Source organism: Urocitellus parryii, chromosome X, assembly GCF_045843805.1.
Source record: "Urocitellus parryii isolate mUroPar1 chromosome X, mUroPar1.hap1, whole genome shotgun sequence".
Lineage (NCBI taxonomy): Eukaryota > Metazoa > Chordata > Mammalia > Rodentia > Sciuridae > Urocitellus > Urocitellus parryii.
In genome coordinates this window covers 26,204,880-26,228,207 of record NC_135547.1, presented here as the reverse complement: position 1 = coordinate 26,228,207, position 23,328 = coordinate 26,204,880, and the positions used below count along the sequence as shown (strand labels likewise).

The 23,328-nt window shown below is 34.9% G+C and overlaps 1 protein-coding gene across 3 annotated transcripts in view; it reads right to left on the bottom strand.

Moving 5' to 3' along the window:
• The window catches only part of Tenm1 (teneurin transmembrane protein 1), a 556,980-nt gene extending 534,846 nt beyond the window's left edge, over positions 1-22,134 (bottom strand). For all 3 annotated transcript variants that reach the window (XM_077793578.1, XM_077793579.1, XM_077793580.1), the window contains exon 1: positions 21,918-22,134. In XM_077793578.1, coding sequence (XP_077649704.1) covers positions 21,918-22,134 — 217 coding nt within the window. The remainder of the gene's footprint in view (positions 1-21,917) is intronic.
• Between the last annotated feature and the right edge of the window lie 1,194 nt (positions 22,135-23,328).

Sequence of the window (23,328 nt, the reverse complement as noted above, 5' to 3'; positions counted from 1 at the left end):
TAATAACTAACATTGAGAGCTAATTGTGTGCTGATGACAAAGAACAATAACAATAATAATGAGTATTGATAATAACTAACATTAATTGAGAGCTAATGATGTGCCAGATCCTATTTTAGTATTCCATTGGTTTGCATTAATTAAATAAATTTTTACCACATGCATAGTACATTCAGACACAGTTCTGACAACAGGGATCAGATTGAGAACAAAAACTCCTGCTTTCACAAAACTTTGTTTTAATGAGAAAGACAGAAAATAAATGAATAAAATAAAAATATACTACTAAATATGACAAAATATACAGTTTACTCCAGATAAGGCATACATAAGGTGTAGTGTGTGTGTGTGTATATATAAGTTTAAGTAAATAAAGTATAAATAAAAAATAAGTCAAATAGTATATTAGATGCTGATAAGTAGGGTGACCATAATAATATCAGTCTTTCTCAGTTTTGGTTTATACCTGTGGTCTTAGTGTAATTCTTCCTAGAGTACCCATTTACTCTTAAAAATTTCCCAGTTTGTGTAATAAATTATATGGTTATCTAAGTGATAAGTGAAAAAAAGAAAGAAAAATGATATGTATGGGAGGATGGCTATTTCCAATAGCACGGTCAGGAAATGCCTCACTGAGATGGTAATATCTGATTAAGTATCTGCATCAGGTGAGAGACCAAGACTGATAGACATGTTCTTATGTTCTTATGTTCTTATGTTCTTCATAAGAGGAAGAACATTTCAGGCAGACAGGGAATAGTGACTGCAAAGGCAGAAATATTCTTACTTTTAAGAAACATCATATAATAGTTACAACAGAATGAATTAGGAAGAGATAGTAGGAGATGGGCGTCTTAAATAGAAAGGGAAGTCACATTAGTAAGTTCTTGGTTCTAAGTGAGGGGAGCGACATGATCTGTCTCTGGTTTAAAAAGTATCATTCTGGCTATTATATATATATATATATATATATTTGAGTCAACTGTAGGGGAATAAGGACAGAAGAATGGAAATCAGTTAGAAGACTATTGCAAAAGTCAATATGAAAACTGATGATGGCTTGGACCAGAGCAGTAGCAAAGAAGACAATGAGAAGTAGTCAGATTTTGAGTATGTTTTATAAGTAAAGATAACAAAGTATTGTTGATAAAGTAGATGAAATATGGAACCATGCCAAAGTTTTGAAATAAGGACCTGGAGAAAAGTGTTGTCAGAATTTGAGATAGAGAAGGATGGGGGTACAGGTTTTGAATGGAGAGTCAGGCATTTTGAATATATTTCAGCCTGGGTATCTCCAGAAGCAGAATGTGATACAATGCACTGTGAAGTGATTCCCAAAACAGAAATGGAGGACAAGTAAAACCGAAAAAGGGAAGTAAGAAAAGCCAACTGAAGGGTGAGTTTTTGAGCTGGTCACAGCTCTAGGCATGAAGTTTAATCTTACTGTGGCCCTTCTGAAGAGCTTGTAAAATAGCTGGAAAGTTGTCTGTTGGAACACAGAAGAGGGAGATAGTAAGGAATGGCTCTCTTTTTCCTCTATGTCAATAGTTGTACCAAGATGTGCTAACTCTCTCACATTTCTATATTTACACATGCCTCAGAATGGCTGAATGGGTTGCAACAGGCATTTCATATACAGATAGCAGAAACCGCAATAAGTTAGAGCTATCTGGTATAGACAGATAACTGAGAAGAGATGTTGTTCATCTATGTCTGATGCAGCTAGTACCTGCAACAACAGCTGGAATTCAAAAGTGGGATGAGAAAATTTGAGGTGGAGATCAAGTGATATACAATATACATATGTTAATTTTGAAATTCTTATTAGATATCCAAGTAGAGATATAGGAAGCTAGATATATGAATATGAATTTGGGGGGAGAGGTAAACTTTTTCAGCACTTAAATGGTATTAATAGCATGAGTCAGGATATTCTGATCACAAGAGTAAGTGCAGCAAAGGAAAGAGAAGAGGTTTGAAGGTTAGGTCATCACGCCCTCCAATGTTTAATGGTTGCAAAGATGAAAAGGATCCAATAAAGGAAAGTGAGAAGGAATATTAAATTGGATAGAAGGAAACTCAGAAGGATATGATATCCTAAAAACCAAGTGAAAGAGTGATCATCAAATGCTGCTGAAAAGTCAAAATGAAAACTAAGGATTGACCATTGCTTTTAGCACCATGGAGGCACTGATGATCATGACAAGAGCATTTTCTGAGGATGTCAAGGAACTATAAGGCTTAGGGATTAGAAAAAATATTTACCTGAACATTGGCTTTCCTGCAGATACTAGGAAATGAAGTGAAGAAGAATATAATGCAACAATAAGATACTGAAAATGCCTGCCAGTCTGAAGATTGATAGACCATTTTAATGAGGTAAAAAGGAGAAAACAAAAGTCAGATGTTATGAACTTCAAAAGAAGCAAGGCTTTTAAACTTAAGACCTTGGAATAAATTGGTTATCAATGAGTAAATTATCTCTGGCTTAGTTAATTTAGGTAGTTAGTGCATAATGTTAGAACAAAATAGAGAATTTGATCTTTATACTACATAGCTGTCTAGGCAAGAAAATGACATTTTTTCCCTTGGCTATAGAATATATTTTGGTTTTTCACAGTTATCTTGCAAGTTATATTGGCCTAATGGAAATCATATTAGATTTTTTATATTAAGGTGCACACATCTCAGGTTATACCTGAAAATCACACTAGCAAAACCAAACACATATTTCTTTTTATTTTATTTTATTTTACTTTTTTAGTTGTAGTTGGACACAATGCCTTTATTTTATTTACTTATTTTTATGTGGTGCTGAGGATTGAACCCAGCACCTCACACGTGCTAGACAAGTGCTCTACCAGCCTCCCCAAACACATATTTCTAATGGAATAAAAAACATCATCATCCATTATAGACCCATTTGAATATCAACTACTATATTTTATGAATATCTTTTAACATATATAGTATATTGATTAAGAACATAACCTTCAGTGGCCAGCAGACATACGTTCAATCTTGGGAAAATTAACCTTCTTCCCTACACCTCAATTTTGTAACTGCAAAATTGGGATCAGAAGTGTATCCAGGTGCTGGGGCTGTAGCTCAGTGGCAGAGTGCTTGCCTCGCATGCGTGAGGCACTGGGTTCGATCCTCAGCACCACAAAAAAATAACCAAGGCATTCTGTCCATCTAAAACTACAAAATAAATATTAAAAAGAAGTGTATCTAAATGACATAGGGCTGGTTTTTTTTTTAATTTTAGTTTGTCATATATGACAGCAGAATACATTACAATACATATTACACATATAGAGCCACAATTTTTCATATCTCTGGTAGTACACAAAGTAGAGTCACACCATTCTTCTCTTCATACATATACTTAGGGTGATGGTGTCCATCTCATTTCACCACCTTTCCTACCGCCATGCCCCCTCCCTTCCCCTCCCTCCTCTTTGCACTATCTAGAGTCCATCTAATTCTCCCATGCTCCACCCCCCAGCCACATAATGAATCATCATCCTTAAATCAGAGAAAACATTAAGCATTTGTTTTGGGGGGACTAACTTCACTTAGAATTATATTCTCCAACTCCATCCATTTATCTGCAAATGCCATGATTTTATTCTCTTTTAATGCTGAATAATATTCCATTGTGTATATATATATATAACGTTTTCTTTATCCATTCATCTACTGAGGGATATCTAGGTTGGTTCCATAGTTTAGCTGTTGTGAATTGTGCTGCTATAAACATTGATGTGGCTGTGTCCCTATAGTATGATGTTTTTATAGATCAAGGATGGGATAGCTGGGTCAAACGGTCGTACTATTCCCAGATTTCCAAGGATTATCCATACTGCTTTCCATATTGGCTGCACCAATTTGCAGTCCCAACCAGCAATGTATGAGTGTGCCTTTTCCCCCACATCCTCGCCAATACTTATTGTTGTTGTATTCTTAATATAAGCTGCCATTCTGACTGGACTGAGATGAAATCTTAAGAGTAGTTTTGCTTTGCATTTCTCTAATTGCTAGAGATGTTGAACAGTTTTTCATGTATTTGTTGATTGATTGTATATCTTCTCCTGAGAAGAGTCTGTTAAAACACTGGCCACAGCAATTATACAGATGAAAGAAATTAAAAGAATACAGATAGGAAAAGAATAACTCAAATTAGCACTATTTGCTGATGATATGATTCTAAGACCCAAAAATTTCCACCAGAAAACTTCTAGAACTAGTAAATGAATTCAGCAAAGTAGCAGAATATAAAATCAACACCCATAAATCAAAGGCATTTCTGTATATCAGTGACAAATCCTCTGAAAAGGAAATAAGGGAAAGTATCCCATTTACAATAGCCTCAAAAAAATTAAAATACTTAGGAATCAGCTTAACTAAAGAGGTGAAAGACCTCTACAATAAAAACAATAGAACACTAAAGAAAGATTAAAGAAGACCTTAGATGATGGAAAGATCCACCTTGTTCTTGGATAGGCAGAAATAATATTGTCAAATCAAAAGCACTATGTAGATTTAATACAATTCCAATTAAAATCCCAATGATATTCCTCATAGAAATAGAAAAAGCAGTTACGAAATTCTTCTAGAAAAATAAGAGGCCCAGAATAGCTAAAGCAATCCTTAGCAAGAAGAGTGAAGCAGGTGGCATCACTATACCAGACCTTAAACTATACTACAGAGCAATAGTAACAAAACCAGCATGGTATTGGCACCAAAATAAACTGTTAGACAAATGGTACAGAATAGAGGTCACAAAGACTAACCCATATAATTACAGTTATCTTACATTAGACAAAGGCACCAAAAACATACATTGGAAATAAGATAGCCTCTTCAACAAATGGTGATGGGAAAACTGGAAATCCATATGCAACAAAATGAATTTAAACCCCTATCTCTCACCATGCACAAAACTCAACTTAAACCAGAAACACTGCATGTATTAGAAAAAAAAGTAGGCCCAAATCTCCATCATGTTGGATTAGGCCCCAACTTCCTTAATAAGACTCCTATACCGTAAGAATTAAATTCAAGAATTAATAAAAGGTTGGATACAAACTAAAAATCTCTTCTCAGCAAAAGAAACAATCAATGAGGTGAATAGAAAGCCTAAAATTTGGGAAGAAATTTTTTACCACATGCACATCAGATAGAGCACTAATATTTAGGACATAGGGCTGTTTTAAATATTAGATGTGACCATGTATAATGTCTGACAAATAATAAATATTAGTTAATTTATTCTTGACAATGGATAAATATGAGGATATATTTGCTGAAATATAATTGTTTACAAGGTCCCTCCATGCTGTCCTTTTAGTTTGGATACATTTGTTTTTGTGCAACAGCTTTTAACTTTATTTTAAACTTGGGAACTCCCAAGAGACTGATTTTTGTTTTGTTTCAGCTGATCAGAAGTCACCTATGAAGTTAAGCCTCTTATTGTGGATTAAGTCAATAGCAATATTGATTTGGGCATTTTATGAGGTACCAATTCTAGTTATCATAATCTTTCAAAGAAGAAGAAAAAAAATCCCCTAGAAGATTAGAAACTCTCCCATTCTCACTTTAAGTAGACTTAATTATAAAATAATCTACTGGATGCTTAGTTAGGAATGCCATCAGGATTATAAACTAAAAAGCAGTATTTTTATTTATTCAAACAACAATATCAATAGATTGTGCTTCCTATAGTCAACAAATGAAGAAAACTTTTCAGACTAATTTGTTCAGTTCCTGAGTGTTCCAAATATAATGGATCTATTAGAATGCACAGAATTTTGGGAAAATATGGGTATATAATTATAGTAACTGAAATAAGATTGGATCATTAACTCTTTCAAATAGGTTTGTGGCATGAAGGCAGTAGATGGTGATGAAAACCCGACAGGGAAACACTCATCTGCTGCTGAAGAGTCATTAAAACCCCATTTTTGAGGTCAATGCCATCAGTAAGTATCAGAGGGAACACAGGTTCTGCAGCCAAACTACTTTGCATAGAGTTTCAGAACCTATAAAAGCCATGATGATTTGGGCGAGTTGTAGCAGAGTTAGACTTTTCTAATCCAACTGGTTAATGTGCATGACTACACTACTGAAAAAGATGGATTTTAGGAATTTCATTTTCATCAATACTCTTTCATGATTTAAAATTTCATTATCTGATATTCATCATGTCACTTTTTAGCAGAGATATTCTCAAGAAGATCTGAACTGAAAATTATTCTCTGGTGTTTCACAGCAGTTTAATCAGAGGTGTTACAACTCTAGTCACCATTACAGGGCTGAACATCTTGTAAAACTTGTTTCCACCATTCATATCTTAAACTATAGAGCACAGGCTTGAGAACCTGTGATCCTCAATGAAATTAAATTAGCTGGTGGGGAGATAGGAGGCTCCCTTACTCCCATGTATAAAATTCTAATTGTTTCTGTTGTTTCCAATGACACAATTTCCTAGATAGTATGAATGCTGAGGACATCACTCTCTGAAAATGTATGTAATTGGCAATCTGTGAGTTGAAGTCACCTGTGAAATTATTTGATAATCATGAATAATATTTGTGTCCTGGCAGTTTTTAGAATGATTTATGTGTACAATCTCAGTTGATCTTCTGTACCACCATAAGGAAATTTTATCTTCACCTTATATAAGTGGAAATATAACTTTAAAAAATATAATTTCATTTAAACAATTAATTCATTGAGCACTTACTATGCAGCAGAGTTTAGAAAAGGGGATAAGACATGATCTCTGACCTTAAGAAGTTTACAGTCAAATCAAAGATACAAACAATAGTCAATTATAATATACAGTGATTGGAGCCATGGTAGTAATAAGTAGAGTGTATAGGAGCACATAGAAGTGGCATAAGCCAAGACTCTACAAATCCAAGGAAGGCATTTCAGAGCAGACAGTGTTTCAGTGGACACTTGAAGGTTAAGAAGGCCCTAACCAGGTGAAGACAGGGAAAGAATGGGTTTAGAAGCAGTGCTTCAGTCAGAGATGAAAGTTGGCACAAATGTACCCAGGAATGTACCAAACTGGAATCAATAGGAAGAATTTTGCACATTTTAAAACATTAAAGAAATGATTACCCACAAATGTTAAATATTTCAAAACATTAAATAAACAAGGGATTGTGGCTGTAAGGTTGATAATGGTAGAGCTATACCATCTATAAGGAGTTTTATTTTTTTATTGAGGTTGATTGGCTTTTAGCATAAGGACAAAGGAGTTCAGTGCTGTAGTAAAGTTTTAGGTTTGTGGAGTGTAGAATAGTGAAGTCTCCAAAGGAATGACTGACAGAGAAACAGTAGCTTCAGAGGAAAGCCATGCTTTATGCAGGATGGAAAGTGATAGGAACCAACTACAAGTGTTGCAGGGTAAGAGGTGTTTAAGGTTTCGTTCACTTAATTCGATTCATTCATTCAAGAAATATTTGCTAAACACTTATTCTGTGATGACACTAGGCTATTAAGTAAAAGATCAATTTGAACCTAAATTGCTGTTAGGTCAATATTGTTTCTATTATACCACCCTGAATAATTCAGCATCAAATACATCAAAACAAAGATACTCAATTTTTTAACTCAGTTTACTGAATATTTGTTAAATGTCTAAACAATTATGTGCAAGGTATTGCACAATGTCAAAGTGTCCAGATACCGGTTAAAGGTAGCTGATTATAATGCATATTCTCCAAGGACAGGACAAGGGAAAGGGGACTTGAAGTGTTACTGATGGAACTTTTATAAAATATGCTTAGCAATGCCAAATGGTAGAAATTTCTCTGGGGCTTCAGGATCAACTAATTACTGAATGCCTCTTTTTGGAAAATAGCAATTGCCATGTTGAACTCTGGTGATAATTGTATATAGAATGAAAAATTATATTTTTTATTATGTAGGGATGGAAAAATCAGCACAGCATACTATCAGGAAAGTTTGGTGATAGGACAAAAATAGAATCAAATTTTATGCATCTTTTAGGGGAGCAGGCTTAGTGTGGTCCTGACTGATAGACATATTCTCTGAAGGCCCTTGGCAGCATTTGTGATTCAATTTTAAGTGCTTTGAACTTTGGTTCTGAACCTGAGTAATAAAAACTGCTTAATTGTGTTCTTTTTATAGATTCTGTGTTTTAAAGCTTTATTTTAGCAAAGGTGCAAGTATTTTACCAAAAAAAGGCTTATAGGAAGTCTGTTTAGTTTATTTTAAAAAGTAACTTTTGATGATATTTTTGTTGAATCCAGAAGCAATGTACTTCTGGATCATGTTAAATTCAGATTGTTGTGTGAGCCTTTGCAACATTCTTATGAAGGAACAATTCTAACAACATAAGCCCCAAAGTTTACATTAAAGTATAAATATCAATCCCACAATACACAGAAACATGCAAATATGAGATATATATATATATATATATATATATATATATATATACACATACATGTTAGATGATCATATTAGTACATTACAACCACTAACAAAAACCAAAACAATAAAGGGTGTCATTTAATTAGGGTATCTCTTTTTCCCTTTACCCCTGGAAGTTGGAATGGATAATAGTGAAAAAGATACAAAGCTACCTCTAAGCTTTCAGATTCTTTTTATTTCTACATTGTGGCCATTCTTCAATAGCTTCTATGTCTAAAATCTAGTGTGCTAAAAGCAGAAGTAACTGACCAGAATATCACCCTTCTACACACACACACACACACACACACACACACACACACACACACACATACACGTCTTAAACCAATTCCATATCCAAACCCAACTGAAGGCATTTGGAAAAAAGCAGATTCATACATGTTAGAAAGTATTTGTCACTGAATTTTAGGCTAAATCTTATTAACTGCAAAAAATTATGAAATCATGATTCAGTTGTGTACTTTATTTAGACAATCTTTATCAAGTCGTAATACTTCAGATACTAAAACTACCACATACTTTTCTCAGACACATCATTCAGAGAAAGCACCATATGATAAAACTATAGTAATTTTCCCTGAAAATAATAAATAAAGGTAATTATCAATCAATGTGGACAATATTCAAATTTGAGCCTTTTTTTCCAATTACTTACCAGATGCTCAGTGATATACATTTAATAAATGTATTTGTCCAATAAATATTTATTGAATACTAGTAGGTGTCAAATATTATCCCAAGTTCTAAAGTAAATTCTATAAAATGTGGTGGCAGAAATATGACACAACCAGCCCACTAGTATTTTTAAGTCAAAGTGATCTGACATGTTCCATGGTCGATCAGTAAAATGTACTGGCTTTGCCAATTCAAATGTGGTTTGGAAAGAACATACTAACTGACCATGTTGGCTACATGCTACAGTTTGGATGCTTCAGAAATCAGCTTTATTGCTGTCTATCCAATGGGTAATCTGAGAGTAACCATTGCAAAACTATTGCCAACTATTGCCAACACTTTCTAAGCATACCTGGGGCTTAGAATACTTGAGATAGGAATCTACAGGAGCAACGGAGGCATAAGTATCCATGCATGAATTTGAGATGCTGCTTCTGTTCTAATTTGTCTTGTATTATACACAAGTATGTCTTGCTTAAGAAAGGGCAATCAATAGAAAAAAATCAGAGTGCAATTCTGTTATAAATTGATCCACTGCATTGTTCTGTGTGTGTGTGTGTGTGATTACAAAATATGACAGAAATGTGTATGAAGCACTAAAATATATAACAAAATTCTTCATTTCTTGTGACTGCTCCATTTATTAAAGCCATGGACTGCTTTTTTCCAATTAGAGAAGGTGATTTGGGGCCATATTTATTGATTAATTTGAGACACATTAGCATTCAGCCTGCTTGTATGTAATTGTGATAATTTTTCTAAGTGTTCTTGAAACTCTGGAGTTGAACCATTAATGAGAAGACATAATTGGACTTTAGTAGTGAAGTCTTCTAACTGTCTCAGTTGAAGCTTGAGAAATGATTCTTAATTCAAACCTTTAAATTCTATGAAAGGTTTGGGCGTGTCCTTATTAATATTTTTGCCTTTGAGCTCATTTCTAAGGCTTTTTTCCATGACATAAAAGACACAAAGGGTCATTTGCTCAAACAGTTAGACTCGAGAGTAATAAAATTAAATACTTCATGTGTTACAGGAATTATTGGTACCAGAATAGCACTGCATATGGTTCAGTTTATACTGATGGGATAAGAGAAGCCTCAGCTTTTAGTTTAAAGGCTTCAAATGAGAATATTTCCGAGGTTTCTAGGGATTCAAGATTTATCTTCTGTCACCTCTAAGACATTATAATGAGAAAGAAAAAGTGCTGAAAATAAATAGAACTTATTTGTATATATGCCAGTTCTGCATCACAGATGACCAAAAAGCACAATAACAGTTTTCTGACAGGACAATTTCCTGACAGGACACATTGGCATACCTCATAGTTATGCCTTTGCAGATATTTAAAACTGCTCTTGACTGTTGAAATGAATATAAAGCAACATTTCAAAATGCCAATTCTAACTTTTCCTCAGAACTTTATAATAAAAGAGAATCAGCATGTAATACAGAAAAAAAATCTCAATCAACCCTATGAACTAAAACCCTTCAAGATACTGTAGAGGTTCCTTATTATCTATTGAACCAAATTTCTGCCTTTTTACTTTATTTTTCAGGTTTAGCAACTGCTTGCTTCCATATTTCACCAACCTCTGTTTTTCATCATTCTCCTAAGGTCTCTCCTTCAGTCATGTTATCTATTGGTTTGTCATTCAAATTATTCAACTTACCCTTGTCTCTTTCTTTGTATTAACCATACAGTAAATGGGCCCCAAAAGGTTAAGAGGAACAAAACAAAGCTTGTGTCCTTAGTCTTCACAAACCCAGAAACAGATATCCCCTTTGAGGAGGAACCAAATTATATTCCCATAAAAGGATAGTTGCTTTGCCTCCCAGGGGATAGTCATCTATGTGACACTTAGCCAGACAGCTAGTCTTTTCCTTCTGAAAATATGAAGATCCTCAAAGACAATACAAAATTCCACTGAGTAACGTTATTTAAGAAGAGAACACTAGAATCATCCCCCATATTATGGGTAGCTTTAAAACTAGATTTACAAAGAAATATTAAAACATTAAACATAGCATCAAGCAAAGTAGGCTTACATATAGTGCAGAGGTAAGAAATATTTTCAGACTGAAAGCAAAAAGACATGTGGCTTCAAAAGCAGAAATATAATTGAGAATCTGACCCAACAAGAGACTTGATGGTCAGAGGCATAATCACAATTTGTAAAATGTCTATGATTATCAGTAATTGTATAAAGTTAAAGAATCTTCATAGAGAATTATTTCCAAATATTAGTCCTACTAAGTGACTCATTTGCTAATACATTGACATCAGGAGTTAATGGGTTTCATTAATGTTACCACATATCCATGTTCAGTCTTTCCTCACGTGGGCTCCAGATATGCATGTAAAACTTTCCCTTTGCCTAGTCTGAAACCTTTCTCACTATTTATCTGAAGCTCTTCACTCAAACTACACATTGAGCAGGAAATCTTGTCTCTTTTTTATCCAGGAAAATTGAGAACATCAAGACATGGACTTCTTTTTTTAAAATATTTTTTTAGTTGTAGATAGACACAATGCCTTTATTTTATTTGTTTATTTTTTATGGTACTGAGGATTTAACCCAGTGCCTCAGACATGCCAGATGAGTGTGCTACCACCGAGCCACAACTCCAGCTCCCCCCTCCCATGGACTTCTTTAACTTCATGTCACTCTATTTTGGAATTACTTTCACTCTCAGGGGTTGCAATGAGATCCTGAAACATTCTCCAATAGAGCCTTATTCCAGCAATTTTATTCACTTTTATGTACTCTTCAAATCCTTGTGATTTGCCATCTTTTTCCAAGACTACTAAAACTGCCTACTCTAAAGAGTGAATCCCAATCTCAGATGCACACAAGAATCCCCTAAGGAGATTTTTTTTAAAAGAGAGAGTGAGAGAGGGGGGAGAGAGAGAGAGAGAGAGAGAGAGAGAGAGAGAGAGAGAGAGAGAGAATTTTTTAATATTTATTTATTTATTTTTTTAGTTCTCGGCGGACACAACATCTTCGTTGGTATGTGGTGCTGAGGATCGAACCCAGGCCGCACGCATGCCAGGCGAGCGCGCTACCGCTTGAGCCACATCCCCAGCCCAGGAGATTATTTTTTTTAAATGCATGGGTCCTACCCCCTGGAAATTCTGATTTAATTGATGTAAGGAGTAGTCTTGACACTGAGACTTGTAGAACTCTCTGGGTGATTTTAATATCTAGTCAAGGTAGAAACTCTCTGATCTAAAGTTAGCAAAGATCTGCAAAACCACCCATTTTACTGCCTTTTGTCAATTTTCATTCTACTTGTTAATTCTGAAGCATCTGAAAATAGTAGTCACTTATTCTTGCTGGAAAAAATCTTCTCTACTAGCTTATGTGATATGCCTTCCTTTGGTTCGTCTCTGAAATCTCAAGACCACTTCTTTTCTGTTCACTATTTTAAACTTATGTGGCTCTATTTCTTACTGTACATATTCTCACTGCATGTAATCTCCTACCCCTACAACTTCAAGAACCACCTGTTTATATTTCTGTGAATAATGACAGTAGAATTTTAATAGTAATTGTATTGAATCTGTATATCACTTTGGATAGTATGGACATTTTAACAGTTTTAACTAACTCCAAACACACACACATATACACACACAAAAAAAAATCTGCCATGTGAATTTAGAGCTGTCTATTTGTGCATACTGGTTATGGCAGTGGGCTCTAATGTCAAATTGCCTTGATCCCAACCCCAGTTTTATTCATTTGTAAAATAAGCATAATAATGATCTCAACCACCTAGCATTGTTGGGAAGAATAAACAACATAATACATCAAAAAGTACCTTACTCAGTGCCTGATACTGAATTATTGTTAAATTATTTCTCTTAATCATTGGCACAATTATCTAAAAAGAGTACATGGTTCTAGCTTCTACACCCCCCTTAGTATATACTTTATACATACCACTATTATACTATTGATCACTTTACATCAGTATTGTTGATATATATCTGTCTTCCAAACTGTATTCTGAATTCTTTGAGAGAAATAATTGCTTCTTATTCACCTGTGTTTCTTCAGAATTTAACACAGAACTCGGCACAGGCAGACCATTCATTGGAAATAGGTTTCACCCAACTCTAGAGTTTCATTGATTCTAATTGATTGACAATGCTTGCAATGGAATGTTATACTGAAGAGCATGTCAGCCTGCATCTGGGCTCAACAGGCAAGAACACCATGAATAATTAGGAGTATCTTCCATGGGACAGGTAGAGGAAGTAATGGCACAATTGGCATGGACATTGCATTCCAGTTTTAGATGCTATATATGAGAAAATTGTTATGGGATAAGTTTTCATGAACAAATGTTACTGGCTGAAAGACATGAGCCAATTGGAGTGATTATTAAATGATTTGGTTAAATTTTCTCTTATAGTCTAAGTTCTTTTAGAGCAGTTATTATACATTTGTATGCTAGAAACTTAGGACAACTATAGGAATAACATGTTCACAGCAGAGAATTCATTATATTTGATCAAATGTTATTGAAATTTTCATATTATAGGTCTTGCTACATAATATTACACCTGCCATCTGATCTGTGATCTTTACAGAAATACAGATCCTGAGATTAAGAGTTGTTTCAAGAAAAGATTTTTTGCAGGAACTGTTATCCAAATCATCCAGATAGATGTCATCCAGATAGCAAAGGGTGGTTTAAAATACTGATAAATGCTTAAAATAAGAACGAAGAAATTTACGTTTCAAGTTTAGGCTTCTGTCTACTTGTTATATCCACAAGTGGCAATGCTGCATAAGCAGCTTCTTGTTGTGGGATGAAGTGGTTCATTAACCTGGGGCGAGGAGGGAGAAAATAACAATCATGAGGGTGTGTTCATTTCAAGGTGAAGTTCATCCACCTAGCACAGTACCTAGAACATGGTTGACACTAAATGAATGGTGATGCATATATGAATAAATTACCAAATGGATGGATGGATGGATGCATGATAGGTAAACTGTCTTCATGTCATGACAGTAAATACATATCAGCAATTTTAATTTTTTCCACCAGATGGCGATGGTGTGACCTACAGGTTTACATTGTAATTGTGAAGAGGAAAACAATCAACCAAACACAAATCGCATTAGGACAAAAAGAAGTCACACCAAAGCAGATTAAGAAGGGACAAGTGAGGGGCTGGGGATATAGCTTAGTTGGTAGAGTGCTTGCCTCCTTGCATGCACAAGGCCCTGGGTTGAATCCCCAGCACTACAAAAAAAAAAAAAGAAAAAAAAGAAGGGACAAGTGAAATGTTTGGGTCTAGGTATATGATCTTATGTGATATGTAAAAGTTCTCACCATCGCCCCTTTTTATACATGGGTGGCATTTCAGTCCCAATTACTCCCAGTTAAAAAGTTACATTCAAAATTATTATTATCTGTATAAAAATCATAGGGCAACATTCATAACTAAAATTATTGTCATTTGGCTTATGTATTCATATATTCATATTTTCTTTTGTTTTATTCTAATTGCTTAGTTGATGCTTCTTTTGCAAGTGAGATCGTTTGGGAACTGCCAAAAAAACTATGCATACTATCCAACACTCCAAATTCATAAAATAAGTCTTAATAGAGCTCATTGGTAAAGAATTGTGAATAATATTGGATTAGTGTCCATTCTTTCATTCAAACACTTTTGAAAGATAAGAATATCAGTTTTAGAATATAGTACTCCAGGTGTGCAGGGGAAAGGGGGGGATACTTTCTTGGTAAATTAAGATAAGAATATGAACATGCTTTAAGATGGAATAAAGTATTCCCTCAAAATTAGCCCTGAATTGGATAAAACACTAACTTTCTAAAAGGTGGAATCAAACTCAGAAATATGTCATGGTAAATTATATAGCATATCATCCTTTTAAACTCTTTGTAAACTCTTGGTCACTGGAACATAAAGAGGCTGCCAAGGTTGCTGTAGAAAGACAGCAACATTTTTTGAATTCTTAAACATTTTCACATTTGTGATGGCAATCATTTCCTATCACAATCCCCTGAGGTAGGTATGGGAGGCAATATAGTGTTAGAAGAATGGGGGACTTTGGAGCCATAGTCTTGATTTCCAATCCTCTCATTATTTAGGCATGGAAACTCTGATAAGTTATTTCTAAATTTCAGTTACCTCATCTGATAAGATAATACCTCATACCTCATAATGTGTTTATCAAGAGAAAATGTGAAACACCATGCCTAGCAGTGCCCTAGAACAGAATAGGTAAGATGATGATGATGATGATGATGACGACGACGACAACAACAACAACAACAACAACGAAGAAGAAAAAGAAGAATTTAGTTTTTCAGTCAAGAAAACAAGCTCAGAGCTACAAGAGGTTGCACAGCTAATAAACTTGCAAAGTATCAAGCACAGTACCTAGCACTATAGCAAATGCCCATTCAATATTATGTTTGCTTTCTTCCTTCCTGACTTAAAACTTGATGTTTTGAGAATCTACAATGTATAAGCACTTTGAAATATCATGCTATACACATTAAATACTCACAATTTTATCTGGCAATTTATTGATGGTGCTGGGGAATGAACCCAAGGCCTCAAGCATGCTAGGCAAGCAGTTTCACCACTGAGTTATACCCCCAGCCCTTTTTACATTTATTTTGAGACAGTGTCTTGCTAAGCTGTCCAGACTAGCCTCCAACTTGTGATCCTCTTGCTTCAATCTCCTGAGTTATTGGAATTATAGGTATGTCAATTTAAGAAATAAAAATTCAAAAAAACAAGAAGTTAAACTCCACTTCAACTAGGTTAGTGCAAGATATAAACCACTGGTACATATTTTTGAAAGTTAATATTTCCTTTGATTAAGGCAGTAATACATATAATAAATAACAAAGAAGATACTAGACTTCACAGAAAAGATGATAACCAGGCCCATGTTTTGCCAACAGGGTAATTCATTTCTCTCCTACAATGGTAACAAATTTTCCTTATTAGGTATCTTTGCAGATCAGTCAATCAGTGACAGATGACATCCTGAGTATCCAGATATTCAGCTTCTATTTTTTATATATTAATTTATATGTGTGCACTTAAGGATGGTGCTGGCTAAAATTATAAATAGGTTTAATACCTGTTCATGTCAATTCATGGATGATAGATTCAGGTTGTTGTTAACCTTTTCTAGTCTCACCCTCTACACTTTCCCTGGGTGAGACTGCTTACTCTAAGACACTTGTGAGATCAAATCTGTTTATACCCATACCCCAGATCTGTCCTGAACTGTAGGTACTCATTCCCAACTGTCTGATGGAAAATCTGTCTGGATGTCACATTAGGATCTTAAACTTAAAATGTCCAAAATGAAACACACCATCTTCCCTTCTAGGCCCACTCCTATTATGTTCCTTTCTTGGTAAATGGATCACCATCCTCCCAACTTCCCAAACTTGAAACTTTAGAGTTATCCTTGACTCTTTTATCTCTTTCAACCTTGAACATAAATCAATTACCAAGTCCTCTCAACTTGACCACACTAATATCTCTTGAACATGTTTCTTCACCTCCTTAGCCATTGTTTAGGCCTCCACTGCCATTCTTTTTTATGTGGTTCTGATAATCTAACCTAGTACCTCATATGTGCTAGGCAAGTGTTCCACCACTGAGCTACAACCCCAGCCCATTCCACTGCCATTCTTAATTTCAGGTTAATTAAGTGGCCTCATATATCTTCTCCCTGCTTCAGGTTATTCCCAACTGCAGTCAGTCTTCTGCTTTGCTGCCTATACTTATACAAATTTCCTGTACAACTCTTATTCCAAAAATTATAATTCATGATGGAATTCTCCATCAATTGAATGGTTTTATTTTTTCATTCTTAAAGGCAAAGAAAAAAAAGAAAGAAAAGAAAAATGAAAAATCATGCCAAATGAGCCAGACTTCATGATCTGGCTCAAATGTACCTTGCTCTAGCTATATTCATATTGAATGTTTCATCTTTTCAGACCTTTTCATGGCTTTGTACTTTTCACCTGCTAATCTACCCTTTTGGAATGTCCTCCTGGTAAAATGCTCATTCAAAATTTAAGACCTAGATCAAATATCACCTTTTTAAAGACACTGATTCCCCTGAAGAAGTTAGCTATTTTATCCTGTGTACTGCTATGGTACTTTATCAATAGAGTAGCTCCCCCTTATCTGTGAGGAATATATTCCAGGACTCCCAGTGGATGCCTGAAACTTTCAATAACACCAAACCCTATATATACTATTTTTCCTAAACATACAGACCTATGATAAACATTATTTATGAATTATGCACAGTATAAGATAAACAATAAATAAAGGGAAAAATGTAATATCCTGTAATAGAAATTATGCCAATACGTGTGTGTGCACTCTAAGTATCCTATTGTATATACTCACCCTTCTTTCATAATGATGTTAAATGATTCAATGCTTATTTGATGACATGAAGTGAGGTGAACGACAGACATTGTGCCATAGTGTTAAGCTACTAACCTTCTGATGATATGTCAGAAGGAGGATCATTTGCTTTGGGTGATCTTGTGTCATTGTGTTATGATGAGGTTGATGGTTAGCTGTCCAAAGCAGAAAATGTTGATGGATGAGAATACACAATCTTAAAATTTTCATTTTCATAGCAAATGGGTTTAGAATGGCCAGGTGCACAGTCTATTATTAATGGGAATTTAAATTTTAACCATTCCTCCTCCAAATATTTTTTCACTTCTGGGAAAAGAATAGGTGGAATCATTCCATAAACAAAATGGCTGTCACTCACACTTTCTGATTATGTTGCTGGATCATGAACAGATATATTTTTTTGTTGTTGTCTTTGAGAAAGTGTGAGTACTTCCTAAGTACACTGTGCCTGGATTTATCTCATGACCTGCAGCATTGTCACACAGTACCACAGTTAATCTGTCTTTCCATGTTTTATGCCCTGGTGCCTCCTTTGCACTTTCATGAACATAGGTTCTAATGAGCAGCTTCTTCCAGAAAAGCCCAATTTTACCACAAGTGAAAAGGTGCTTTGAATAGTTTTCCTTTCTCCATAATCAACTCCTTCAATTCTACTAGAAATAAGACAGCAGCTTCTACATCAACAGTAGTAACCTCTCCAGCAATGTATATATTTTTCAGTCCAAACCTATTCCTGAATCTGTGTAACTATTCCTTTCTTTCAGCAAATGTCTTTGTGTCACTTGTTTCCAAGGATCCCTTGCTGAAGTCTTCATAGAGGCTCAATACTTCTGGCTGAAAATGTTGCCATTGGTTGGAACACATTTTATGTTCATGTCTTCCACCCACAAATTTAATGTATTTTCTATATTCACTTAGCACCATCATTGTTGTAGCTGTAACTTCTATGGTTTGAGTTGCAACAGGAAAACTAGCATGAATTTCTCTTTCCTTCTTCACAAGTTTATAGTTAGAAGCTTTGTTCTTACCACAGGTTTTAAAAACCAAAGCATATAATTCTTTTTCTTTCCTTAAGTCAAGAACGTTCCCCTTTTCATTTAAATGAGGTATTTTGTGACTTCTCTTTGGTATACCAAAATTGTCAACATCACTAATCCTATGATTTATAATCATTATTGAGTAAAACAAAAATTACTTGAACTTAAGCCCAGAAATACCACAACAGTCAATCTGATAACAGTTACAAAATGGCTAAGGGATGGGTTGCATATACAGCATGAATACACTGGACAAAGGAATGATTCATATTTTCAGCAAGATAGAGAAGTGTGGTGGGAGATTTCATAATACTACTCAGAATGGCACACAATTGAACATTTACGATTTATGAATTGTTATTTCTGGAATTTCTTGGTTAATATTTTTGGACCTCAATTGACTGGATAACTGAAATCATGCAAAACAAAACTAAAGCCATGAATAAGCAGGAGAAGTATATATTGAGTGTGGGTAATGAGGATTGAACACAGGGACACTCAATCACTGAGCCACATTCCCAGCCCTATTTTGTATTTTATTTAGAGACAGGGTCTCACTGAGTTGCTTAGTGCCTTACCATTGCTGAGGCTGGCTCTGAACTCACCATCCTCCTGTCTCAACCTCCTGAGTCACTAGGATTACAGGCATGCACCACTGCACCCAGCTAGAACTTTTTATATTTTTAATTACAATGATTTATTTGAACATCTATTTCTCTAACACATATGAATTTCCTATAAGCAGAAATCTTCATCCCTAACATAGGACTCAGGGCCCTGATACATATTAAATGCTAAATAAAAGCTTATTGCTTCAGAATGATAGTTTGATAGTCTGGCATCACACAAGACAAACTCCCCTCACCCTAAATTCCTTTGATCACAATGCACAGACAAAATCTGGGGCTGGCTAGCTTTTTATACTGACATTGCACAAAGTTGTTTATACTTTCAGAACTGTCACCAGAGTGCATTCTTTCTTAAACTCACAAAATAGTAGGTCAACCACTCTATACCACATCTCACACTCATAATTCACAATTAGGAGTTCATTTTCTGTAAGGACAAATTTATGGAGAAATAGTTTAGTGAAAACTACACCTTTCTCATGGCATAATAAAACCCAAAAAATCCCCATAGGAAAACATTTATCAGCAGTCAGGTAGGTAGAAGAAAGTTATTTTAGAACAAATGTACATAATCTTTAGTTGAAAGAAATAGGAGAGATTCAAATACATTAGTTGAAAAGACAAGTATAAAAGCTTTACCAATTATGTTGAGATAAAAATGAGTAATACAGTTAATATCACAAACATTTAACATATATTTAAATGTTATTATGAATATCTTAAATCTTTAGCTCAATTTAAGTAAGATTTCAGTACTAATTAGAACACAGTAATTTTCCTTTGTAATGACTGCATTTGAAAGGCAATATTTGACAAGCCTCTTTTAAAGCATTGTAAGCACTTGCATTTCATTTGATAGCAACTAATTCCTTAAAACAATTATGAGGCATATACTACATGCAAGGTTTATAGAAAAATAGATATCAATAAAGAAATCATGATCCTTATCTTCATTGAGTGTACAATGTAGGAGGATATATATGATCATAATGAGACATAGGAAAGGGTTACAAATAAAGTATACTTAAAGTTCATGGAGGAAGAAATTCCCTACCTAGTGGGATATTGATGGTGATAGGGGTGCTGGTATAACAAGTGTTCTGTGGCAGAGGATTCTTTTTTTTAAGTTAAGTCTTGAAAGATGCTTGGATGTGGATAAAGGGAGATAGCAGGCAAAGACAATCCAAGAAGGAGTTTGGGAAAGGAGATATAGCTCAGAGGTATAGCGCTTGCCTAGCAGGTACAAGACCCTGGGTTTGATCCCCAGCACTGCCAAAACAAGTCTTTCTCTTCCAAAAAAGAGACAGCACAGCATGGGGATTTAAGAGGGATGTTCAGAGATACAGGCAAATCAATTAGGAAACAAAAACATTCTAGGAAAATATAATGACAATAAGGATGATAAGAATGGAGGGAAGGTGAATTTGAGAGATGTAGTGATCAATTCTTCTGAAGGATGAGGCATCTCATAAGATATAAAAAATGGGTGGTTGTCTGGGAATATGGGGGCATCATTATCAGAAGTCTGGTGATGGAAAGAGGACTGGGATTGAGGGTGTTAAGATGATGGTTTCCATTTTAGATTTCCTGATATGAAGTAGTCACTGTGTTATTTATTTGGTAGTGTCTAGCAGGTAACTGAAAACTTAGGACTAGAATTCAGGAAGAAGTTTAAGCTAAAAATAAATATTTAGAAATCACCCAAGTAGATGAAATCATCAATGCACCTGAGTAAAAGAGATTTCAAAGGAATGGTCTTTAAACTTGAGTGTACAACAGATCCCCTGGAGGGCTTGTTAAACCACAGATTGCTAGGTTCCACCCAGCATTTCTGACTCAATAGGTATGGGGTGGGGCTTGAGAATTTGTACCTTTAATGAATTCCCAATTTATGCTAATGCTGCTAGGTCAGGGTTCACACTTTCAGAACCATCAAACTAGATAAACAAATCTATTTTTTTAAATCTCAGCATAATTTATTCATAACAAATGATCTGTGCCAATGTCTATCCATTTTTCTATATAGTTAAAATAGTGTCTGATACTGTTTATCAAAAGAAAAGAAATAGGAAATCATATTTCTATCTACCTGTTTTGTTAGAAACTTTTTTGTCAATTCATAATTGAGTAGGCAAGGCTGTCCAAAAAAATCTCCAAAATATGATTAAAAAGGCATGGGGCTCCAAAAATTCTTACTTTCCCTTTAGACTGTGCAGCACAAGGTTTCTGCAATATGTTGATTGACATTCTGGACCTTTGTTTGGTGGTCTCCACTATCCTGCTAGCTTTTTCAGGAACCACATATTTATTTGAGACTTTTGTCCCATATAGGCAATGGCTTGAAAAGCACTTAGCTGTTTACTTTTCATCTTACTATAAATTATTTATCCTTTAGTCTGTAAATGGCTATTTGTAGGATTAGACGAATTTTGAATGTTCTGATAAGAGGATTGTTGCACCCAAATTCATGCATAATCCTTAGAAAGCACATGTAACCCACAACCTCTGCTGGGTTAGCATATGAAACAGATTCACTGAGCAGTGCAAATTATTAACCAGTTAACATCAGCAAATTTGTTTTTGAAACAGTTTTAAACATACAAACATTCCCTAATGAGAAGTAATATTAGTTATAAAAATCCAATAAAAACATACCTTGAGTAGATTTTTCTACCTCCTTCCTCTTCCTATTCTGGCTATTGTAATTCATCCTCAGCTCTTGGTTATACTCATGCAGAGTTTCTCTGGAGTTGTATGACTGTCTTGGTTTTCTTCCATCCTCACTCTCATCCGAAGAACTGGTATAAGCTAGATCCATTTCATGCTTGACTTTTGACAGTGGTTGATAAGGTTTGCAGTCTGTTTGCTCCATCTCTGATTAAGCTCAGTTTCATGAAAAAAGGGAGAAGTACTTTAATGAAAGCAGTCCTGAAAGAGAGAGGAAAAACACAAGCCTTCTTAGATTTGTCCTTTTGCAAGGAAACACATCTGGCAGATTTACAATTGGTCCTGATAATACTATCAAAGGAGTGAGGCAAAAGACAAACTAGATGACATGAAGCTAGCCGGAGGCAATAATAACACTGTGTTACATGCATACATTGTCAAGCATTTAGGATGAAGCTGGAAGTTGCAGCATCAGAAAATACTCAAAGTAAAAGACAGGCGTCCTTCAAAAACAGTTGTATTTGAATGCAAATAAAGGACAATGTTGCTTTGTAGTGCACATGTGTTTTTTAATGCTGAAGTCAGTAGTTAGATTTATTTTTTAATTTTTTTAAGTTGTTGATGGACCTTTATTTATTTATTTATTTATCAGATTTGTAAGTGGCCAGGAGTGCAAATATTAACCTAGCACAACCCACACTCGACATAAAAACTGCTAAGAGAACTACATTCAGAAAAAACACATTCTTGCCTCCGGTTTAATACTACATTTAAGGCAGGGGCTCTAAGTAAGGGAAGGATTCTGTGAGAGAAGCAGAACCAGAGCTCATGAAATGAAGTGTCCTTGAGGGGGACTGGGCTCTTTGTGTTCATATTGTGACTTTTGAGCCTCAGGCCTGCAGAGCATTTTTAATAAGTGATGGTAAATTTTTGTTCTTCATAGTACTGAGGATGTAAACAACACTTCTGGTGACAATACTGGTATAGGAACAGCAGGATCTAAATCGGGTTTAGAAATAGCAATATCAAACTTCTTGATAAATCACTGAAAGAACCTCCTTTCCCCACAGAATGCTGAGCTAGGAACCACTGAAGCTCTTAGGACCAATAGAGGCATTATCTGCCCTACTTAGCACTGAGAGGTTTGAGAAGATCAAGTGCCATCTGAGATGTCAAAGTCCTCTGTAAAGCTAAAAGCCCTGTAAAAATGCTCTTACTTATCTTTTTCACATTATTTATCACGATTTCCATCCACTGCTGAAACTTTGCAATCTGGTCTTATGTATGATGCAAAATAATAATAATAATTACAACAACAACCTAGTTTGAAACCAAATGAATATTATTCTATTTTGTAGTGAAATTGACTCTTTTATCTTTCTTCAGCTCTTCAGCATAC